At 38.9% G+C, this 23044-nt stretch overlaps 1 protein-coding gene across 8 annotated transcripts in view; it reads right to left on the reverse strand.

Annotated features, from left to right (window-relative positions):
* The window catches only part of ATRX (ATRX chromatin remodeler), a 94830-nt gene that overhangs the window by 70066 nt on the left and 1720 nt on the right, over nt 1-23044 (reverse strand). For 4 of the 8 annotated variants that reach the window (XM_074882517.1, XM_074882514.1, XM_074882512.1 and 1 more), the window contains exons 1-5: nt 10236-10293; nt 7833-7945; nt 4653-4708; nt 2794-2846; nt 1051-1175 (exon numbers count right to left, since the gene is read on the reverse strand). In XM_074882517.1, coding sequence (XP_074738618.1) covers nt 1051-1175; nt 2794-2846; nt 4653-4708; nt 7833-7945; nt 10236-10279 — 391 coding nt within the window. In that variant the 5' untranslated portion in view covers nt 10280-10293. Of the gene's footprint in view, nt 1-1050; nt 1176-2793; nt 2847-4652; nt 4709-7832; nt 7946-10235; nt 10294-14736; nt 14778-15873; nt 15956-18208; nt 18442-23044 lie in introns of those variants that run through there. The other 4 variants (XM_074882516.1, XM_074882518.1, XM_074882515.1 and 1 more) reach the window with 4 other exon arrangements.

A 23044-nucleotide genomic window follows, 5' to 3' on the forward strand; every position in this document is an offset into this window, starting at 1 on the left:
AAGACTGAATGGGCTATGAAGAGCAAATTCTGCTCTCTGCCCTGATGTGGTACGTGCAGAACAGGACTGTCATACTGCTGGGTGTGTGTAGTACAGGAATTTGCAGTGCAATGCTACAAATAAAGGACTTTGATTACGTCACTTAAATCTATCAAAAGCTTTAGAGTAACTACTCTTTCCTCTCTCTTTTCCTCCCTTCTATCCAGTTTCCCTCATCTTAATTTATTTGAGCATGAAATAAGTGAAAGAGCAATAAAATAAAACCTGTTTTGTGTTCAACAAAATTCGGAAATTCTTTTCTTATTTAAACAGAGAAGAGTACTAATCAAAGTTATGTGCATGAAAAACTATCTTTCCTACTTAAGAGCTCAATTTTAACACTTTTGTTGCAAGGACACCGGAAATAATCTAATATTCTGAAAAAATAATTTTAAAGTGACTGTTTTACATACTGCTACTCTTGCAGTAAACAGTAGCGGCCCCTCCAATTTTTCCTATAGCTTTCATAGGTAAGAAACGGAAGAGATTAATCAAACTCACATTATAGTTAAGAGCAGCGGGATGTAGGCTTATAGTATTAACTGTTTTAAAAGGGGGCTTAAAAATAGATCCAGTAATGACATTTCCCCCCCAGATTTAGTTTTGCTTTTGTTGATCTAATTATTAATAATCTCAAAGATGGAACACTAAAATAAGTAAGACTTGCAAGTGACAGAGTTTAAGACTTCTACAAAAGAGTAAATTATTTCCCGTTTCATGTTGGTTTTATACAGATGTCAGTAGACATTTGAAATTAGCCACCAGCACATGCTGGTGTACCCACTGATTAAAGTATGCTGGGTTCAAAACCAAAGGTGCTTGGCTTTCTCTTTTAAATGCACATGAACGGGGTGTGGGGGGAGTGGTGTGCACTAACGTATGTTTTTATATAAAAGCCAGGACCTAAGACAGGCATTTTACTAAAACATGTGCATTCTAGTTAATTATTTATACCACATCATAATCTTGGCTAATTTGCTGAATTCAGAAAGACATACAGACATGAACTACCTTTAGGCAAGCTTTGCATATCAACATCGTTTTCCGAGTTTTCATTTGAAATATCTTCATTTACAGTCTCATCTAAGATTTGTTCATCATCTGATCCAACATATTTTGTTACAACTGTAGGTTTCCTGCATAGACAGAAAAAAACCCAGACCATGACAAATATTACATATTGCAATACAGGTAAGTCTGGCGCTTTGCAAACGAAACACCATACTAACTGGGGAAACCTATGTTCTCCCTGAATTCATTAAAGACATTATGAGACAGGATGCTCTGAGTTATTACAGTAAGTTGTAGGCTTATTTTCTTGTTAGAAACAGGAATTCTCCCCTCCTGTGTGAAATAAGATATAAAATATTTTTCACAGGCTTGTTTTATTTTTTTTTTGTAAAATTGAGGTTTGATGTGTTTTTAAGAAGGTATGCTGGCAAGTCACACTTCTAGGAAAAGAGCCTAAATGAAACACAAGTGAAAGTCTGCTCAGAAATTTTATACATCATTCCCAAGTTTAACAGTCAGCGCAAAGAGAACACACAGATATTAGCAAATGACAAAAAGCAGCTTGGCAGAAAAGATGCTTGCAAGGAAATAAAAGAAATGCAGAAAAAAATTAAAAAGCTGACTGTTAATACAAGGACCAGTTGCCAGAGTTTCACATAAACATAATTTAGAACTGAATCCATTAAAATGAATGAATTTACAATGTCAGAGCAGGGAAAAAAAAAGAAAAAAAATGTTGAGCACAATTTTCAGTAGTCTGAGGTTAAGATATGAACTACTGCAGGATACTGGTTTTGTCAGTATCAGGCACAGTATGATAAATGTATGAGTTAAAATACCTTTAGTGATAGACATGAAGCAAAAAACGACTGTAAAAATTATAGAAATGAAAAAGAGTTCAGCAGGACACTGGATTCAGAAGATGAGGGAGAAATTAAAGCCAAATATAAAACCACACAGAATCAAGACAAACAGAAAAGGGAGAATGAAGAATATTGTTTAATTCCAGTGGACATAATAAACTTGAATTAAAAGGAAAGTGAGAAGAGATACATACTTTTTAAAGAGCAGTAAGAAGGCAGCTGTTGAAATCGTGCATTTAGAAGAGCTCACCTACCTATACAGTATACTAGGATTTTAAAAAAATCATGAAGGACATAACTTGAATGAACATCATGTGAGAACAAAAGATAAGAAGGAATTTTACTAGATTAAGTCTGCTGTTACTTAGGTCACAATTTGTCTCCTGTAGGTTCAAACTGGGTGGTAAATGGTTAACTCCACACTTCTTTTAAATGAAAGAGCAAAAAAAGATTAAGCAGAGATGCAGCAAATGGCAGCTTCTGCACAGGACAACTTAACAGCACATTTTGATTCTACAGTCTCCCAACAGTAAGGTACATAAAGCCTTCCGCCAATATGACCCAATTCACATTTTTGGAAGAATCCTGCACGTAGAAACAGCAAGAGCAAAGGAGTAATTGTATAAACACCTTTGTCCTGAAGATACAGGATAATCTTCTTGTCTTTGTTAATAAAAATCAAGCTTTACGATCTTAAACTCTGACCCTGAAAGACCATTTGAATTTTACGTGTACGATGAGGCATTTGTTTTACCAACACTCTGCTAACCGAATGGATTTATATTATACTTGTGTATACTAAAGTATGTGGCATAGTGTATGGACTTTTCTAGTTTCACATGCCAAAAGTAACCTTTTCGTTTTTATTTTCCAAACCAACCTTTTTGAACGTGATGATCCTAAAGATTTGGTTCTTTCTGAAGAACTACTGCCCTAAAAACAAGAAAAAAAAATTAAAAAGTCAACACAGTTGCAACCACGTGACCTGTCAACAAAAACAGATTCTTACATTAACTACAATACATCTCAGAAGTCACCAGTGCTCTTACCGTCCCGTCCCCCCCCCCGCCACAAAAAAAAAGCAGGAAAAGCATTAACAAAAGTGACGTACAATTTCAATAGTCATGCCAGTTCAGTTAAACTAAGACTCCAAGAAGTCATTATTCTTCTAAAAACAGATTTAGGAATAGGTGTCACCAAACTCTAATGAAGTCACTAATGCTTACTAACCTCCCTGTGCATATATCTTAAAAGAAATCAAGAGAGGGAACTGTTTTAAGTTGAGACATTCAGAGAGAAACACTGCATGTATCTCAAGCACCGACTCTTCATAAAATGGAGGAAATTCTCTCTTTGCAATTCTCAGCTTGCACTACCTGCTGAAAAGTTCTCTCAGCCTTCTGGAGAAGGGACTGAGAATGGCTCATGATCACTGGTTGGTCCTAAGCCTCCTGCTCTGTGTTCATCATGTGCAATGTTAACTTCTGTGATTAGCACATGGAAGAATGACCTAACTCACACATGCACACCTGCCTCCACACCGCTGTGCATTTTCACTTTTTTACAACTCACCGGGATTCCTCACAGCACTTAGTGCTGAGGTAGGTTATGAAGGTCTATCAATGTTTTTCACGCTATGCGAAGAAACTATCATCTTTTCTGCCATACACATACAGAGGGTTCTTGAAGGTTGGCACTAGGGAGCTATTGCTAGTATGCACCCAAGAATTGCCAGCAGAACGCAGACACTTGTTATCTGGCTCACATACCAGAAAGGGCCGGCTGCCTTCACAGGAAAACTGATTTTTCAGAGGTTTGTGCCACTTATCATAACCAGGTTTGAGCAGTATCAAATAAATACCTGAATTTACTGCAATAAAGGCAAACTAAGGACACTGGCACTTGTGCTTTCTCTACATACCAATGTATTGTCAACCAGAATGTTTCCAACAGGAGAGTATATATATTATTTTATGTAAGACATACCACATGAAAAATGTCTTTAATGTATATAACACACCATATAGAAGAAATTTGCTCATGTTTAATAAAGATCCTGTATCTCCACCTTTTTTTCTTTTTTAAAAAAGGAAGCATGTTTGCCTAAAAGGACAACTAAGTACCTACTGCTATCTGACTAACAGGGTGGAAGTGCAAATACAAGGCAGAGAAGCAATTCTTTTAAACCAAAAATAAGTAAGAGCCTGTTTACACATAAGCCAAAGAACAGAATAAGGATAAAAGAGTATTAACTGAATGTCTTTAAAAAGAAAAACTCACTTTGCAATATACTCAGTCTGAATCAATTAACAACACTTTGCGTTTCTTAAAAATGCAATTGCATATCTCAGGTAGGGAAAACCTAATTCTCTAAACTGCGTTAGAGACATTTTCCCCAGGAAATATTGTGCATGAGAAAGACAATGAAGTTGTCCAAGTAAATTTCTGTATTTCAACAATTTAGAAATAAGGGGGGGGGGTGGGGGGGTGCAGTGCAGAGAAACAGGGTTGCTTGCATACGCATAAATCAAAGTATCATTCAAAACTTAGAATTTAAATTTATTTTAAAATATTTTACAGCTAATGTTTCCATCCAGCAGATATGATGTTTACTGCCATGGTTCTGACAATATTCTTTAAGTATTTACTGTAAAAGCAACAAAGTGAACTCAGCATTTCCTATACTAGCCATTCTGCACTAGTCATGCAACTAGAATTCAAAAGCATTTTTATTCTTACCTCTTCTCTATTGTTCTCCATTGATGTTGGACTACTTTTAGGTTCTCTACTTTTACCTGTGGAGAGAAATTAAAGCAATCCACTGAAGTACAAGAAATATTAAAAGTTCTTCCCGCTGTACATCATAGCATTACATTTCACCAGCATGAATAAAGATGACTGCCTGACTTTCAGAGACAAACTGTTGCACAACAAAACAAGAGTCCACTGTATGGCATAAATTTTATAGAAATAATTTAGAAATTACTTTCAGTTAAGCTGCTGATAGGCTGAAAGACAGCCTTCCCATTGGTGAAGAAATACTGAAGAAATGAACAGACAACTGTATATGCAGAAGTAATATAGTTAGTGTATTTTTTTAATCCCTGAGAAGTTACTTGAAGTATTTTCTCTTACACATCTTGACGTTAAATCTGGGATCATGGAACCAGAGACAAAAAATCCCATTTGAGACAGGGTATGATAGAGAATTCCCATTTAACGATCTTGGGAACTGTGGAATATAAAACCTAAAGACATGCAACCTGTTAGTATCTGTTCCATCCACCAGTCCAGATAATGGAAGGGAAGTTTCAAGCCCAGTGATTCAATGATACTTGTATGAAGTTGCTCAAAAGGCTTAGTAATATCAGTATTTTAATAGATGCACTACTGAGAAACATGCAAATAAAGTAGTAGAATAATTGTAGGATACAGATCATGACCATCTGTGATTTTAATTTAAGACCGCTAGCACTGCAACTTACTACATCCTTAAACTTCAGTTTGGGGAACACCAAACAGTTTTCTTTTACACTTTGAAAAAATTAAATCACTTTCATTTAGAAAATGTAATGCTGAGTATTTGACCTAGGCTGAATTGTTTCGGCAAAATTATCCAGTCATTTCTGCATATGAAGCTAAGGTAGGGGGGAATAAAAAATGGAAACAGTTGAAAGGTTTTGGTGCTTTTAAGTACCTGAAATTTCTTCTGTGAAGTATTACCAGCATTCACCTGTTCTGAGGAAAGAACTTGAAATTTGGAAGGAGGGTGACATTTCTTGTGGACACTAGACACTGCCCACCTTCTACTCTTAACCAATTTTGCCCAAGTGATAAATCAATGGAAAATACCAGTTTGAACATGCTCAGTAGAGATTTCTTTGATTCTGGCAGCTACTATCTCTGTAGATTCCACATTCAGGCTGTTAACCAGACCACACGTGCTATTCCCAAAAGCAACTAAACATGCTCCATTGTCAGTTTCTATGTGTGACTGGGCTATACACGCGCCCTCCCCATGGTGTGATGGAGGTCGCTGCACCCCCTCGCGGCTCCTAGTGCTGACCCAGCTGCACACACGCCATCCGCTTCAGGGCTGTGAGAGCACAGGATTTCCCCTGTGACTGCTGCTCCAGGGCAGGGGCTGGTCACTTGAAACAAGAGCAGGAAGTCAACCTCCCCTGTGCTCTCAGGAATTCTCCTGCTGGCACCCACACAATGTAGAGGAGGGAGACATCCAGTTCAAATGCAGAGAGGATAAAGCAATATTATTAAGGCTGTAAAATCAAGTACTCAAAAATTAAGAAAAGCCAGAACAAAAGTTACGAGTGTAATTTCACATTACTTATTTTCCTAGCTCATAAGCGTAATGGTACAGTCCAGCTCCACAGCAGTACACAAGATGGAAGTGCTCAGTGAACAACTGCTTCGTGTTTTAATTGGCCTGTGTGCATGGCAGGGACATGTTGCAACTCTCAAGCCACACTGAGCTGTCTTCATCATCATCTCCCTCCTCACAACACTCTACCTAGTAGTTCACATATCCTCCAAATGCTGGCACGAGATCCATTACTATATAAACCTGATTTGGCCCCAATTGTGTCTATCACTTGTACACTAAATGAGCATCCTGAGGATTAGAAGGAAAAAAAAAAAAAAAAAGGCGGCAGGGTTGCTAAAGACATTATCATTATGCACAGAAAGTTGGGAGGGGAAGTACATTTGCACAGCTAATTCTGGCATTTCCTAATATTTAAGTGTTTAATTCTTGACTTTTCAACTTTAATATGTTCTTTTTTTTAAGAAATAAAATCAGAGATCTCAAAAACAACACTGAAACACGTCTGCTATTAATTAGTAAGTGTACCCCTTTCATCTGTATTTTAAGGCAAGGAGCCAAATTCTACTTCATAACTACACAGGATAAAAGGAAAAAATTCCTTTTTCCCAGTATGCTCCTCAGCAAAATTTCACGTTGAGATGCACCCACATCAGTTTAGTGCTGAATTATCACATAAATAATTTCTTCTTCCTACATTAACAGTTCAGTTTGATGCTCACACAAAGAGGTTGGTCACATGGCAGCAGACTTTCTCTCAAGACAAAACATTACAAGATAGTAACTGCACACTGAAAAGCCATGTAAGTTTATTACTTAGGACAACAAGAGTTTGAAAATAAACTCTGTAACACAGACAACATGCTCATTCTCCTGTACTCTATCACTTCAGCACAACTTTTAGATCATTAAACAGTAGAGATTGAAAGGCTGTATCCAGTCCTAGTTACCAGGAAACAGATTTGATCTAGTTCAATTTGGAAGCAAATTTTATTTGGTACTGTTATGAAATAATTTCAGTTTTTATGACTGTAATCAAAACAAAGTGTTTAAAAGTCATTACCTATTTTTAACTTTTAAGCAAAAATTTCTAATACCAAATTTGACATAGTGTAGGACTCAAGGTTTTTCAGAAGTATTATTTTGTTTTCAAATGTTACCAGATTACATGTAGAAATCTTCTTAAATAATAATTATGAAAGGATAATCTCCAGAACTTCTTCCACAACTACAAGGACTGCAAAAGCTTTACTTCAGCAGAAAAAACAAGATACTGCACTTACACATTCAGAAAAACTCAACAAGGAAGCCCCAGTACAGCAAATACATGCGTGTTTGCCATCTCATGTTTCACAGAAGGTAAGTTACCAGGAGGATTAGCTTTTTTCCACATTTAGAAAAGAATCAGAACTGAAAGAAATACTGTATCAAAGGCCTATTGTATATTTAAGATATCACCACTTAAATCACATTAGGACTTTGCATAATTGCCCCAGTGAAGTGTGATATAGTGAAACAACAGTTATTTGATTTTAGAATCATATATACATTGAAAATAAAAACATAAAATGTCTTTTTACCTATGGTTTTGTTCTTAGATACTGCTGGAGGAGAGTTTGCGTCCTCAGATTCTTCCGATGAGTGAGCCAAGAAGTCATGAAGTTTCTGCACCAATGTATTCAGCTTGCTTTCACTGTTAAAATACAAATAAAACTTGAAGTTACCTATATATCTCTCTCTAATTTAGCAAGCTTGAAAGAAATTATGTTTAATCTCAATTAATGCATACCTACAAAAAAAACTCAGTTACTGATTAAACATTTGTTTCTGCAACAGAATATCAAAGTAAATAAAAAACCATACAATTTTGTTAAACCCTGAGTTAAATAATACATGCAGCCTTACTGACAAAAAAGCACTAAGGACTCTGTTAAGAATAGTAATAAAAAGCCTATTTTAAATAGCTTTTACTGTTTCAAATTATTTACAAAATTCAAAAAAGTCATGAGTGGTAATGCTGCTATAACATGAAGATGACAAAAAATGAAGATTCTACTTTGTCAGAAGCTGAACAGGTAAAATAAAATCTCTATTTTATTACCAAGAATGTAACCTTTGAGGATATAAAAGACTAGAAATAACAGCAGAATTTCACCTCCAACCTTAGAAACAAACAGGTCCGTTGAGTCTGACAGATCTACCTGCTTACACAAAGCTTATATTAAATCAGCCATGTGCATATATACTGTGTGTCAGGTATTAATTTTGTAAGAAAACAACCACGTAGGATCAGATCATTTCTTGATCTGTTTGTATGAGTATTCATAATAAATTTATAAAAAAATACTACCCTGGGAATTTTCACTAGGCAGTTTTAGACACCAGAAACTGTTAGTCTCATGTATGCAATCATTACAGTAAAAAGACAACACCTTTATCCTAAGCTTTTGCTGAAAAGCTGTATCACTTCATAACCTGCATGTTAATCCCTCTCATTTTACATTGTTTATTTCAGAGTTTCTCCTCCCAAAGCTTCTACAATTTCCTGAGACAAGTGCCTTTTTCTAGCTGCAAGCACACCAGCCAAGGCCAAGGGCAGTCACCTGTTCAGATCCCCCTGTACCAGAAGTTACCACTCGGAGCTGTTTGTCACTGCTTCCCTCCTGGACCCTATCAGTCCTCTAAAATGTGCCAGCTGGTATGTCTGAGTCATCATACCTTATCTGCTACTAGATACGGGTTTTCAAACTGCTGAACTACACTACCCCCTTCGTAAGTTAACCCAGCTAAAGGATACAGGCTTCCATCCTTTTCACTTTTTATCTCCTCATTACTTTCAAAACTTTATCTTCTGATAGCATGAAGAAATAAGATTTTCTGTCACTGTTTTACATGCTGTAGGAACTTTTGAGTATTTTATCAGAAGCTCAACCTACTCACCTTTACCATCTCTACTATTTCTCTGAACACATCCATTTATTAACTTCTGACTTTTAATTTAACTGCAATTGATAAACAAAAAAATCACCTGTTTTATAAGAAGGACATGCAGGTGAGCACTCTCCTGAGCAATGAGCGAAAGGGTATTATCACATTAATGCAAATGACTATTTAAACCACTGAAAATAACCACATATAAACCAGCATAAAACATCCATTAAAAAAAAAATAATCTGTAATTTCTTTAAATCTTCTGAAGTACTCAAAACAAAATAGCACTTCATAATGGAAAGATTTTCTGCATGAGTAAAGGACACTTTTCTTTTGAGACTCCATACATACCATCAATCACTTGAGCAACTTTGTATGAGAGTGTAACAAAGTCTGTTTTACTCAAGTGTATCTTAAAATTTTTCTCTCAATCAGTCTAAAAAATCTTTCCCTCTAATTACTGGACTCAAGCTTCTACACAACTGCCAGTCCCTAAACTTCAGCTTCCCTTTTGTCATGGATTGAGGGCATACTTGGAAAACACTGTAACGGTATGCTTCAGTTTTAACAGATTGCACGCTCTACTTTAGAAAGGAGATTTAATGACATTTTATTCACATTAAGTTAAAAAAATTTAGAGTTTTCCAGAATTACTTGATAGTACAAGTACATAAAGAGATTTTATATATCCATTCCAGATGGTCTGAAGAACTAATGTACATTTAGAAATTCCGCAAAACAGTACATTTTTGGTAATAAAACCAAAAAACCCACATGTGGAATTCTGCTCATCTAGTTTGTAAATAACTTGTTTTGGTAACACCATTTTAAAAAAGAAATGGGAACTATAGATGAGTTATATTATTGTTCTCAATACAAAACAAATTAAAAATAGTATGTATGTGTCTTTGTACTAACACTTGAAACATTATCTACTACCATTTATTAACTCTTATCCTAACTATCCTAACTAGCCTAAAATTATTGTTTTCAGAGCAAAATGCTCATGCTGACAAACAACAATCAAAAAAATAAAATCTACAAACTAATACTGAAAAGTCTTCTCAACTTGCTTTTCCTCTTGATTATTCAGCATTTTGTACCATAAGCCTGTATTAAGGAATACCAGGTCAAATGTAAGTGAAGGTGTTACACTTACTGTACTTCACCACAAAGAAAGTTTATTTTAGGGCAATGCTTTACCTGTTTTTGTAGAAAAGCGATTTTATGTCATGCTTTTATAGTTGAGAATATATTGTCTATAATCTTTTTTAAACCTTCTACTGCAAAATCTTTATTCTTTGCAACATATTAGTAGACCCATCCACTATTAAATTGATCACAACCTATAAAATGTGTATTTTTTTAAAAAACATAGGAGCCTAAAAATTTAGAACCATCTCAAAAGCACTAAGTGAAGCAAGCAGTCTCCCTCTACTATATAGCAACAGTCCCTACACTATTTACTAGTGCTTTCAGGCTTACATGTTCTAAGCAAATTGGCTTCACCATCAGTCTAGAGTTATTTTGACACTGTTTAGCCTAATTAAAACAGGAATGAAAGGAAAGGTGTCCTACTATTATTGGTTTGGCCATGAACCTGATTTGTGACCTTGGGAAACTATCTTGTAAGAATATCATTTCTTACCTACATTCAGAGCAACTGCTGTAATCTTAAACGGTAAATGCCTGGCCCTTACTAGGATTAAAAAAAGTACCTATCAGGCAAATCACTGCTTAGGCTAAGTGATTCTACAAACCCATAGAATATGTAAGAAGAAAACGAAGGGACAGGCCAAATCCTAATCTCAACACAACATACTTCATTCAATCCGGCTGTTGACTGCTGCCCCTTGTATGAGCTTACCTGCACTGCGTTTGCATGGCAAGGTTTTGGTAGCCGGGGGCTGCAGGGGTGGCTCTGTGAGAAGCTGCCAGAAGCTTCCCCATGTCGGACAGAGCCAATGCCAGCCGGCTCCAAGACGGACCCGCCGCTGGCCAAGGCCGAGCCCATCAGCGACAGTGGTAGCAACTCTGGGACAACGTATTTAAGAAGGGGGAAAACCAGCTGTGGAACAGCAGCTGGGAGAGAGGAGTGACAATATGTGAGAGAAACAGCCCTGCAGAGCCCAAGGTGAGTGAAGGAGGGGAGGAGGTGCTCCAGGCGCCGGAGCAGAGGTTCCCCTGCAGCCCGTGGTGCAGCCCGTGGTGAGGCAGCTGTGCCCTGCACCCAGGGAGCTCCACGGGGGAGCAGACACCCACCTGCAGCCCGGGGGGGACACCATGGCGGAGCAGGGGGATGTGCCCAAAGGGGATGTGACCCCACGAAAGAATAGTTTTAAAACTGTATTTCCTTTAAACAAGTGAATTTCTCATTCTTCCACAGGATCCTACCAACTTTTAGTCCAAGTGTCCCTCATCTGAATTTCAAGGGGCTCCTCAAAGTCAGTGAAACGGGAGTGCTTTCCAGCTTTTCATCTACCTCAATGTTGACAAATAAGTTTCTGCAAAATTTTTCCTATCTTAAGTATTCACCTTCCTTAAATTCAACATTTGTGTAAAATCTTTCTACGTTTAAACTTTTAAAATAGTTCAAGCCCACAAGTTTTTTAAATTCATCTTTACAGTTGCTTCACGTTAAGTCCCAATCATTTTTCACTTTTGAAGCTGCAATGAAATACTGCAGAACAAGTATTAAGTAGACAAAATTAAACAATCATTAGTAAAACAAAATTAAAGACAGATATGCACAGAAGGTGATTCATATTAAAAAGTAGCCATTTCTTCTACTGAATGTAGATAATTTCCCTAATCCAGCTCACTGCTCATTGGTATGAATGCTTCTGCAAGCTGAGGTGATGACAGTCCGAGCTGGGGAAGAAGGGACTGTAACTCCAGTGGCAGCAATATGCTACACGAGCTTCAACTATCATACAGCAGCAGAATTAGTTGGTCAGGTAAGTGACACCAAGAATCACAGAATCATTTAGGTTGGAAGGGACCTCTGGAGATCACTTACTGCAACCCCCAGCACAAGCAGAGACATCTACAGGAGGTCACCCAGAAATACGTCCAGTCAGGTTCCAAATACCTCCACAGATGGAGGCTCCACAATCTCTCTGGGTGACCTGTTCCAGAGTTTGACCATTTTCACAGTAAAAAACTTCTCGTGTTTAGACAGAATTTGTTCCACATTAAACGTATTAAATCAGACACAGTCAGAAAACACCAGAATGCCAAAGCTCTGACTGAAAAGATATGCATCTTGCACTTCACCAAACTCAGAGACTTTATGCTTAAGACTTCATTAACACAGATTCACTCTTTTACATTGTTTAGAACTGACTTTAAATCCACAGGGGCTTAATCAAGTGATACCTAGTACAGTTGAAGACACTCAATGATGTGGGTGAAGTAACTCTGGAGCTTAAGTACAGCATAACTGGTTCAGACAAGTAAACAGAATTATCTTCCTCCAGACACACAAGGGGAATAAGAAAGCAATGGTTCAAAGTCACCAAGAGACCCTTTACTCTGTTCAAGGAAAATTACACATTCTTTTTGTTGAGATGGTATACAAACAACTGTATCAGGATTTGGCTGAAAGTTACCATGCTTCACTAAAAGGTGAAAAATTATTTGGTTTTAACCTGTTTCTTTAGTGGAAGCTTAAAAAAACCTCAACAAAAAAACCCACAACAAGCTAAGACGAACAATCTCATTGTTAGGTTGGCCCAAAAGCCACAAAGAAGTCTATAACTTCAATGGCAAAATAATCCGCAAGCTGAAAAAGACTGACTGAAATCAACCACTTGAAAATCTAAATACAGTATTTTCACCTTCATGAGTCAAAAATCATGGCAAATCAAATACCTCACTATATTAATTCAGGAAAGGAAGCTCCAACTAGCATATATAACATACGAAACAAAGTTGTATTTAAAAAGCTTAAAATGCTTTGTTTAAAGGGAAAGAAGGGCTCCACATCCAATAGCATCACCCTCCTTTAAGTCTAAAACTGCCTTCTCTTTTGCTTCATTTGCCTTCTGCTTCCTGGACTTTATCACAGATTCTCAACGAGACATCACTCATTACAAACTCTTAAGAACTAAAGCATGTCCCTTCAAGTCTCCCAGATATTCCCAATCAGGTTTGCTACAGGTTTTAAGCGTTGTAGCCCATCTGAAACATACATTTTTTATTTTACAAGATAAAAGTCATCTCAGTTTGCCCCACTGTCAGTACTGAATTTATCGCCTATTTTTTTTGTTTTACTTCACATGACAGATGTATTTACCCAACAAGGCTTCTACAGATGAACCTAGTAAGACCTGCAGTTGGACCCAAGACACGACATTTCTACAACCGTGCAACTTTCAGACTTACAAATAAACTGCCTAAATAGCACTAAAGTTGACAACCTGTGTAATCAAGCTCTTGATTTTTTTCAAGGTTTCACTCCTTTTCCAAAGAAAAAAATCAACATCAATCAATCCATCATCCCTCTTGAATGACAACTGTCTGGTGGCTAGGTTTTACAGCAAATTATGAAAGCTTCGTAACTCTTCCTTTAGTAAAACTGGGCACTTTACCTACCATCTTTAAGTCAATATAAAACCTTCCATTATATTTGCAACTGAATTTCTAAAATTTCTTCTTCCTCCTCCTGAGTCACCACTGAACAACTTGCCACTGACCTATCAGTGAACCGATTCATGTTTCCAAATCACCTGCAGGCAGAAGCTGAGCTCCAGTGATACAAAATGTGATTTCATGAGGTTCAGAAGTATCCTTAGGCTCTCCTGTTTATAAGAGACACATTTAGTGATCCAATCTAAAAACGTACTTTGTCATAGACTGTAGGCATTTGTTTTTACGATGAACACAGCACATTTTAGTAGTATTTTTGATACTTTCTTTTGGTGGGGTATATCCACATGAAAAGCACTAACTTTTCCTCCCTTCAAGCAGAGGGCACAAGTGCTCATCTACAATGGAACTGGAAATTCCAAGTTTCCACAACATTAAGGCCATCCTACTGCAGGATTTGTATTATACACCAAATTATTTCACAGAAAATGAAGATACCTTCAGTTAAGCTCTATAGACACCCTGACACAAAGTTTACAAAACCTTAACAGAGACAGTACTGTACTAAAGCAGAAATAATGAAGTCACTGTAGTAGGTTCCACTCTAAGAGAATTTAAGTAGCACAAACACATCAGTTCTGGGGCACATCTGGCACAGGAGACAACAACCAGCCTAAAGTTTTGCTCTTCTTGGAGGAAAGAGTCAAAGAATGTGCTTATGGCCATTCCACATGATTGTGTGAAAGCCAGCTAACTTACACTGTTGTGGTGGTTTAAACCCGGATGGCAGCCAAACACCACGCAGCCGCTCACTCACCCTCCCCCACCCCCGGGGAATGGGGGACAGTTGGAGGGTTAAGGAGACTCGTAGATTGAGATAAAAACAATAATTGAAATAAAATAAAAATATTATAATAATAATAATAAAAATACAAATGAGTAATGCACAATGCTATCGCTCACCACGCGCTGACCGATGCCCAGCCCATTCCGAGCTAGTGATCCCAGAAGAGAGAGAATCCTGAAACCACAATCCTGGAAGAGAGAGCGAGCTTCCCGATCAACCCTTATCTATATACTGAACATGACGTTGTATGATACTGGAATATTCCATCGGCCAGTTTGGGTCCGTTGCTCTGGCTGTGCTCCCTCCCAGCTTCTTGTGTACCTGCGCACTGGCAGGACATGGGAAGTTGAAAAGTGCTTGACTTCTTAGCAACAACTAAAAACATCAGTGTATGATCAACATTCTTCTCGTATCAAATCCCATACTGAATCCAAAACACAGCACTATCCTAGCTACTATGAAGAAAAAATTAGCGCTTTCTCAGCTGAAACCAGGACAACTGTACCTCCAGAGAATATGGAAGATTGCTATTGACTTATTTCCAATTAAATTATTGTGGCATTAAATAACATGCCTCAAACAACCCTATAATATCACTCAGAACAAAGAAATTCAAGGGACTCAAAAGCACAGAAAATTTAACAAAATGTTAAGATCAAGTTACCAAAATATTATACTGAAAGTTGAAGTCTGAAGCATTACAAAAATGAAATTTATTTTGCCAACTTAAAAAAATCTAGTATCACTACATTGACTACCAGATGGTTGAAGTGAGAAAGATTCAGAGCTTGCCTTCTTTTTCTATTGTTGTCCTTATTTTGTACAACGCATGAACTGATTGGTAGGAACAGTTAGGTGACTATGACAAAGATTCCTCCACTTCAGAAAAAAAAAAAGTCAAGTTTTTTGGGCAAAAGTTGTAGAGAAATCTATTTTATAAACATTTACAGAGGCAGTGGGTTTTTTTAACTTTCTTAGAAGTTACTCCAGTTTTCATCATGTTTTTCAGCATTCCAAACTTCTAATTCTGAACATGGAAGACTCCTAGGTTCTTAATATTAAACAAAATGTGCCTTATAACAAAAGTTTGGAACTTCACAGCCAGCAGACTAATATTGATTGATTATTTTCCTTTTAAACACTATCTTTCAGAAATGCTGGGAAAAGATTTTTCCATCACAATTCTATCATCTGCGTATCTTCCAAAGAATTCTAACAACAAAATCCTAGCTTTATTTCTGTACACGACTTACACGAGCAAAACTGCAGAGAGCAGAAGATGAAATGAGTGTGTAGGGTGACTGTGCAGGGTTCAGATATGCAGGCAGCTGACAGGCCAACAGGACTTGTGGGAGATGGGAACAAAAGAGAGTGAGTATGTTATTCTTTTCCCTCTCATTCTTTCCAACTCCAATTTTAAGTAGAACTTGAAGTGACAGAAATTTTTAAAAAGCCCATACAATGCGTTCATCGGCTTATACCCCTGAAACCACGGTACCCTACAATAACATGCCTAGTTCCTGGCATGGAACTGTTCTTATAACAGAAACAAACTGTTCAAGACAAGCTCTATATGGGATGAGAATTATAAAAATCATTTAAACCGAATAACAACTGAGTTCATGACCAGGAAAAAAGTCTGAAGCGCCAAAAGAAATATTATGTCCATCTACTTAAAAGTAGTTTGTCACAGGGCCTATTATATGGGACAGATCCAACCCAAAGACTACATACAATCTCACATCTATATGGTACATACTCTTTGCTCTTCAAGATTACAAACAATCTGAAATAACCCATTTTACCTTTCTGTCTGCAGGTAATCTGAAAAATTGCATGGAAAAATGTGTGAATTTCTGTATCCTCTGCCACTGAAGCATCAATTAAAGGAGTCCCTTAGCAGTAACACTAATTGTTGCACTAACAACAACATAAGAACATGGAAAGGGTTAAGTACAAAACCTTCATAATGTAGACCAGGAACAAGTGGTTCAAAAAAAGACAAAGCAGAATATGGGAAAAGAGAGAACAAAATATAACAGTCACAGTAAAGGAAAATGCAAAGTGGTCCAAATGGAAGAGCATTTTTCAGAATATATAATGCTAATTATGACCATAGAAGTCAATAAACATTATAAGCCAGACCTTTTACAGAAATCAAACTCCACTCTTGATTTTCAGGGATTGGGGAAGAAAAAGAAGAAAGCCCCTTAATTAGTATTTTAGTTTACACACAAAATAATTGATCCAACACAGAAGTGGTTTAAGCTGTCAAAGTACTTTAAGAACACAGAGGGGAGAAAGTGGAAGTGAGAAAAAGAAAGGTGGAGAGATGGACAATCCCTGTCTTATAAAATAAGGAAGAAAACATATGTAGAATAAACTACTAACTGTTGGGAAGTGATGAAACAAATAATGTGTATTTGTAATATGACTTACATCAGCATGGGATCAACATCAATAACAATGATAACCTTCTAAAAATCTTTTTGTTAGTTAGGAGTAGATGACATTCATTACTTCCTCAGAAATGTTAAGGCTCTAAAATTAAGTAATATACAAGGAAAGAAAACTATCATCCCTTTAACTTTCAGCTGCAACTACACAGTAGTTATGAACTACTCAAAATAAGTCTAAAACTGGGTGGTGAAGATACATAAATATGACCATAGAAAAAACTTTATCCAAGGCTCAGTACTTAAGACAGCGTGATGCTTCCTCTTCTTGATACTGTTTGAAGATACGTGCAACGCTTGTGATAGTCAAGTGACAACACCTTATTGTTTATATAGTGCCTTAGGAATGTGGAATATTTGGGGGTGATGGGCTGTGTTAATCAGATCCCTTGAGATACCGATAAACCGAAAGCACACAAAGCCAACTATTTATTAATAGTTTAACATGGCGTCTTTCTTAACACTGACTTCACTTGGGTTTTTGTCAGCTTGCTTACTTTACGCAGCAAAACAGGAGCTGTTTGCAATAACTAACACGGTAGGAGACAGCTCTTCAAGGGTAGAGGGAGATGTTTGTAAACCAGCATGAAAACAGATCCTTCACGGGGGGATCGGCGGGAGAGGAAGGACTTTACTACAGCACAAACACGTGGGGCGGGGGCGGACAAACGGAGGGCACATCCCGTGGCGCCCGGCGGCAGGGGCACGGCGGCCGATGGCGGCGGGGGCACGGCGGCCGATGGCGGCCCCGCCCCTCCAGGCCTTCCCGCCGGGACGGGACGGGGCGGCCCTGCCCAGCCCAGCCCTACCCGCCCCTCGGGCCCGGGGAAGAGGGGCGGGCGTGCCGCCGCTGCTCGAACGCCGGACCGCGGCGAGACCAGCGAGCCGAGCCGAGCGCCCGCCGCCCGGCCGCCTCCGCCGCCGCCCCCTCCCCCTGCGCTACCCACCTGGCCTCCCGCCGCCATCCCGCCTCCCGCCCGCCAGCGCCCGCCGCCCCGGGCCCGTCCCCGTCCCCGCCCCACCCCCGCCGTGGGGCCGCGGGCCGGGCCAAGCGGTGCAGCCGCGGAGGCCGCCCGCCAGCAGCGGCCGCCGCTCCCCCCGCCGCCCGGCGGGGGCGGGCTCCGGGCCGTACCTGACGGGCTCTGCGGTCATGTCTCCGCCGCCGCTGCTCGGTGCGGCCGGCCGGGCCGGAACCGGGCTCAGGCGCTAAAAGGAGACAAAGCCGCTATTGCCACCATCGCCAGCTCCGCCGCCATCTTATCGGAGGGAGGCTGAGGGAGACCTGCCTCCTGCCGCCTTCCTCCTTCGCCGACTCCCATTGGCTCCTTGCCGCCCCCAGCTATTTTCTAATTGGGCGGCTGCGACGAGGCCTGTTGCTAGGGTCGTTCACGTCACCGTCCCAACCTTCCCCGCTCTGATTGGCTGGAGGGAGGGTTACATCACCGGCACGGGCCTGGCGTCACGCACCATGTCGCGTGACATCATTTCAAAACAACGTGCACTGAGGGCTCTGCCCAGCAGGGGGCTCCAGCCAACGGCTGCCCCCACGGCCTCGGCCCCTGTGGCGGGAGCCACGCGCGCGCCCGGCCCGTGCAGGCCGGCAGCCGGCGGCGTCGTCACCCCCAGCCCCTCCCCAGCCACCCACCTCCAGTTCCCAGGGCGGCGGCTTGGGGCGGGCTGCGCCCTGCCTTCTACAACATCGGGGTGCTTCAGTAAATCCGCCACAGGAAGAGCAACGCTGCCATGCCGGCCAGACTCTAACGGCAGCACCAGAACGACCCCAATCCTCTGTGGGGATCAGCCGCTCAACACAAAGCAGACCAGGCCACGAGCACAGAAGCAAGCTTTGGAGGAGACAGTTTCCCAAGTACAGAGTAAAAAGACAGCAAGATATGAATTATGTAAACTATACCGAGAATTATCAAGGTTGAACTTGTTGAACAGCACCCAAGTTACACTGATGGCTGGAGCTTCACTTAAGCCCAGCTTTGCTAGAACTTTTTTTTTTTTTTTTAAAAACAGACAATTAGTTAAGGAAATGCATCGTTGGCAGCCTCACATGAGTATGTCAAGATCATTTTCCCTGCTTGTACTAGCAGCTTCTACATTCCTGTCAGATGTTAAAAATCTGAAAAGAAGAGGAATGGAATACATGCCTATTCAGAGGGAAAGAAGTGACATGCTTTTGTGAGAAGGCTACCAAACTCCACAGGCTGGGCTTTTCATGTAAACTTCATCTCCCCACATCACCAAAACAGAACAGACCACCAAGTCCACTACCACACAGTCACAGAATCTGAAACAGGTGACAAGTATTATTCACTTATTATAAAGACAACCAGTTTTGAAAACTAATACATTTTTCTGCAGAAGCTAAAAAAAGTACCAACTCACAATGGTTTAATAAAGCAATGTGAAACATACAAGAAAAAAATCATGAAAGCCTTGTCATCTTAAGTATAACTACTTCTTAATATCTATTTCATTTCAAAAGGCAATGATAACAAAATAAATAGCATTTTTGCACTTTAACATATACAAGCTTACACATCCCAGGGAAATTCTACAAACTGGTCTAAACAGAATTTGCTTTAGAATTTTACATTTTAACCAAGAACTGCATCCTGTATTTGCTGAATTTTAGTAATACCAAACAGCAGATTTAATAACACCTTTGTTAACAAATGCTATTTCATGGTCAGTGCTACAGTTTTAAAAGACCAAAGCATCACCTGCCTTCTAGCTAAGTTTTAGAAGGAAAAAAATAAATCAGTGTTAACTGACTGCATCAAATTTTGTAAAAAGATTGTAAAAAAGACATTCTATTTTTTTGTTAGAGAGATGCATTAAACTGGAAGCTTCATCTATTCTTAGCTTTGCATTAGTATTTCAACTGTGTGATTAAAATAAGAACACAAAACATTTCTTTTTCTCTTCAAGGGATTTAGTCTGCTTTATGTACTAATACCCTACCAATTTAGAATAACTACATGGATATATTTATTGCTATTACTCTATACTTTTTCTTTCGCTATTTCCTTGGGATATGGAAGAAGGTATTTTAAAGAAGTTTAAAAAAACCCCAAATTTAGCTGCTTCCAATTCATAAATTTACATATACGTTGCATGTGAAAAAGAAATCCTGTTGTGAGAACAGGTCAAGATTAAGAATGGAAATGTTTCCGTCTCCCAGCAATTACTCCAGAAGACAAAATCTGACACTGTCATGAGGTTGTGAAAAACAGATTGCAGAAGCACACTGAAATCTGCGCATGGACAGCTATTACATGCACCTGTAAAGAAACATTTTGCACATCTAACATACCTACAAGTTAAGTCTCCCCAGCACACAGGACCCCTGCCCCCAGCGCTCTACTAATAAGACTGCTGGCTGCTCCAATATACCTGGAAGAATGAGGATTCAGAGCTTAGTTTGCAGGACAAACCAAGGGCCACTGTACAGTCTCATCACACCGATTTTTTTTTTCATAATGATAGTAATTAGTTTTCTTAAGTAGATATTAGCCTACTTAAGAAAAATGGCTAAGACATGTATAGTTATCAATTGACAAGAGAATATTTTAATAACTTTATGTGCTCCTGACCTAGAAATACAAACTACATATATATCTTTTTCAGATTATTATCTGTGATAAAAGTAGCACAATTAATCCAGAACAATAAAACACTATGCTTAAATTCATTTTACAGGAGCGGTCAAGATCTGAGCTTTTAAATGCAATAGATTATGTGCAACAAAACTCCTCTATTCGTCAGACAAAAAGCATGATAAAAACTGAAAACAGATGACTGCTTACTCAAGAGCCTGGGTTTGTTCTTTGTTTTGCTGTTATTCTATTCCCCTTAATAAAGTTCAAAGTGATGGTGTGGAATAAGTTGAATAGTGGTTTGTATTTGATAATTAAACCTTTTCAGCATGAGAAAGCAGGAAACATCATGGTCCAACACAGAAAAAAAGGACCAGTACTTTTCCAAATCCTTTATGAGAATTAATTTCTCATAGCAGATGAAAAACACTTTGAAATTTTAACTTCTTAAAATACCTGATTTTAGCATGAGTGATTTTGTTATAGACTGGTTAATTTTTAGAACACGCTATCAGAAACCATTGCTAATAAACCATAAAGGAACACTACAGACCATTATTATCTCCTGACAAAGTCTGGCTACAAGATGCCACAATCTAGCATAATCTGGTGTCACGGGCAGCATATCCAAACAACCTTAAGCAATTCAGGCATCTGATTTTCTTCTGATGTTCCAAATGTTTAGAAAATTAAGCCATGGACTTTCAATACTTTTAAAATTCTACTTTGATTTTTCAGAAATATAGACTAGGAATATAAAAAAAAGTCACTGTTACACTTACTTTTATACTTCTTGAACGAGGCTCAGAATGAGCCTTGCTGTATTTAGTGATATGTCCAATAGGTGTAACCATAAAAGCATCTACATTTTTCTCCTAAAGCCTCTGGGCAGCCATCATCTCATCGTATTCCCCAGACACTGATGGCTATCCCACAGCCTGCCAAAAGGTTTAACTTGTTCTTACACATTCAGACGGGATGGTATCTTAATCACATGATTGCCTATGTGCACTCAGCCACACAGATGGGACTCTGAGGTTATTTGCACAAGCACCAGGCCATACACAGCAGATGCAGAGCTGCACACATTTTCTGTCCTGTTGGAGGACTAAGCAGCTCTGGCCCTGAAGGGCATGTATTTATGAAGCATCTCTGTTCAAGGCTAAACTGCAGGAATGACTACTACACACCATCATTAAGAAGCACGTTCTGTGCTGAACACCAGAATGGTTTGAAGACAGGAGCTTCCAGTAAATTGTAGACAACACAAAGCATTACCTAGATTAATCCAATTAGATTTACTATCTTGCCTTGGGCTTAGCTCATCAGAGAGCTCCCCAAATTATTTCTAGCTATTATTCCAAAATATTTTTAAAATACACCACAGCCCCTTCTCAAAAAAGGAAAAGCAGCAATCTTTGAGGCCAGCCACATTAACAAAACTACACAGTCCACTTTCAGCTATAGAATATACCATTTCCTCCCTTTATTATAGTAAGTGTTCTCTAAAGGTGAGCTTTTAGGGTACTTCCAAGCTGTTCAATGACTCACTTTCTAAAGGAGATGGCCTCATCAAACTCCAAATTTGAGCATACCAGTTCTCAAATGCATTGCCTCTTCCACCTTTGTTCTATTGGTCCAGAACTGTATTATACTAACTAGTTAGTGAGATGCACGTGCCAATGGTCCCAAAGAATCACTTTGGGTACCAATTATAGATGGCCATTACCTTTCAAATGTTGCACAAGTCAAATCTTTCTAGAATTGCATCATCTCTCAATCTGCTACAGGTACTTGCAAGCACTCAATCTTCTTTTGCTCCACTATCACACTTGTTCCCTCCTCCATGCACTTCAGTTTCAGTCTAAAGAGCAGAAAAACTGTTGGAAAAAGTAAGCATTATTTTCACTTCATGTCATCATGGAAAAGAGGAAAATCCAAAACTCTCAACACCTACACCTCCTTAAGTGAAAGGCCAACATGCCTCCACCATCCACCAGCATGGTGTGCAACTTTGTAAAGCTGGTCAATAAAGGACTAGATCCTTTTTAGAGGGATAGAATAAAGTATGCACAATGTCAGAAAAATTAGAAACAAGTCTGAAAGTTTAAGAAAAAAACATTACTTCTTTAGAGTAAGATTATAAACCACATTCACCTACACTGCTAATGACTGAAGTACAACCAACCTAACAAGTTTATTGGAAGCACTGTACAACAGCGCAGGAAAATCAGCAACAGGCACAGCAGTCCAGAATCATTCCAGGCAAAACTACAGTGCTAACTAGATTCCTCCTGAAAAAACACTGTTAGTTGATCTGCCTAGGACTCCAGGAAGCCAAGACTTTCACCTCAGAACAG

The sequence above is a fragment of the Strix uralensis genome, chromosome 13, assembly GCF_047716275.1.
Source record: "Strix uralensis isolate ZFMK-TIS-50842 chromosome 13, bStrUra1, whole genome shotgun sequence".
NCBI classification, from domain to species: domain Eukaryota; kingdom Metazoa; phylum Chordata; class Aves; order Strigiformes; family Strigidae; genus Strix; species Strix uralensis.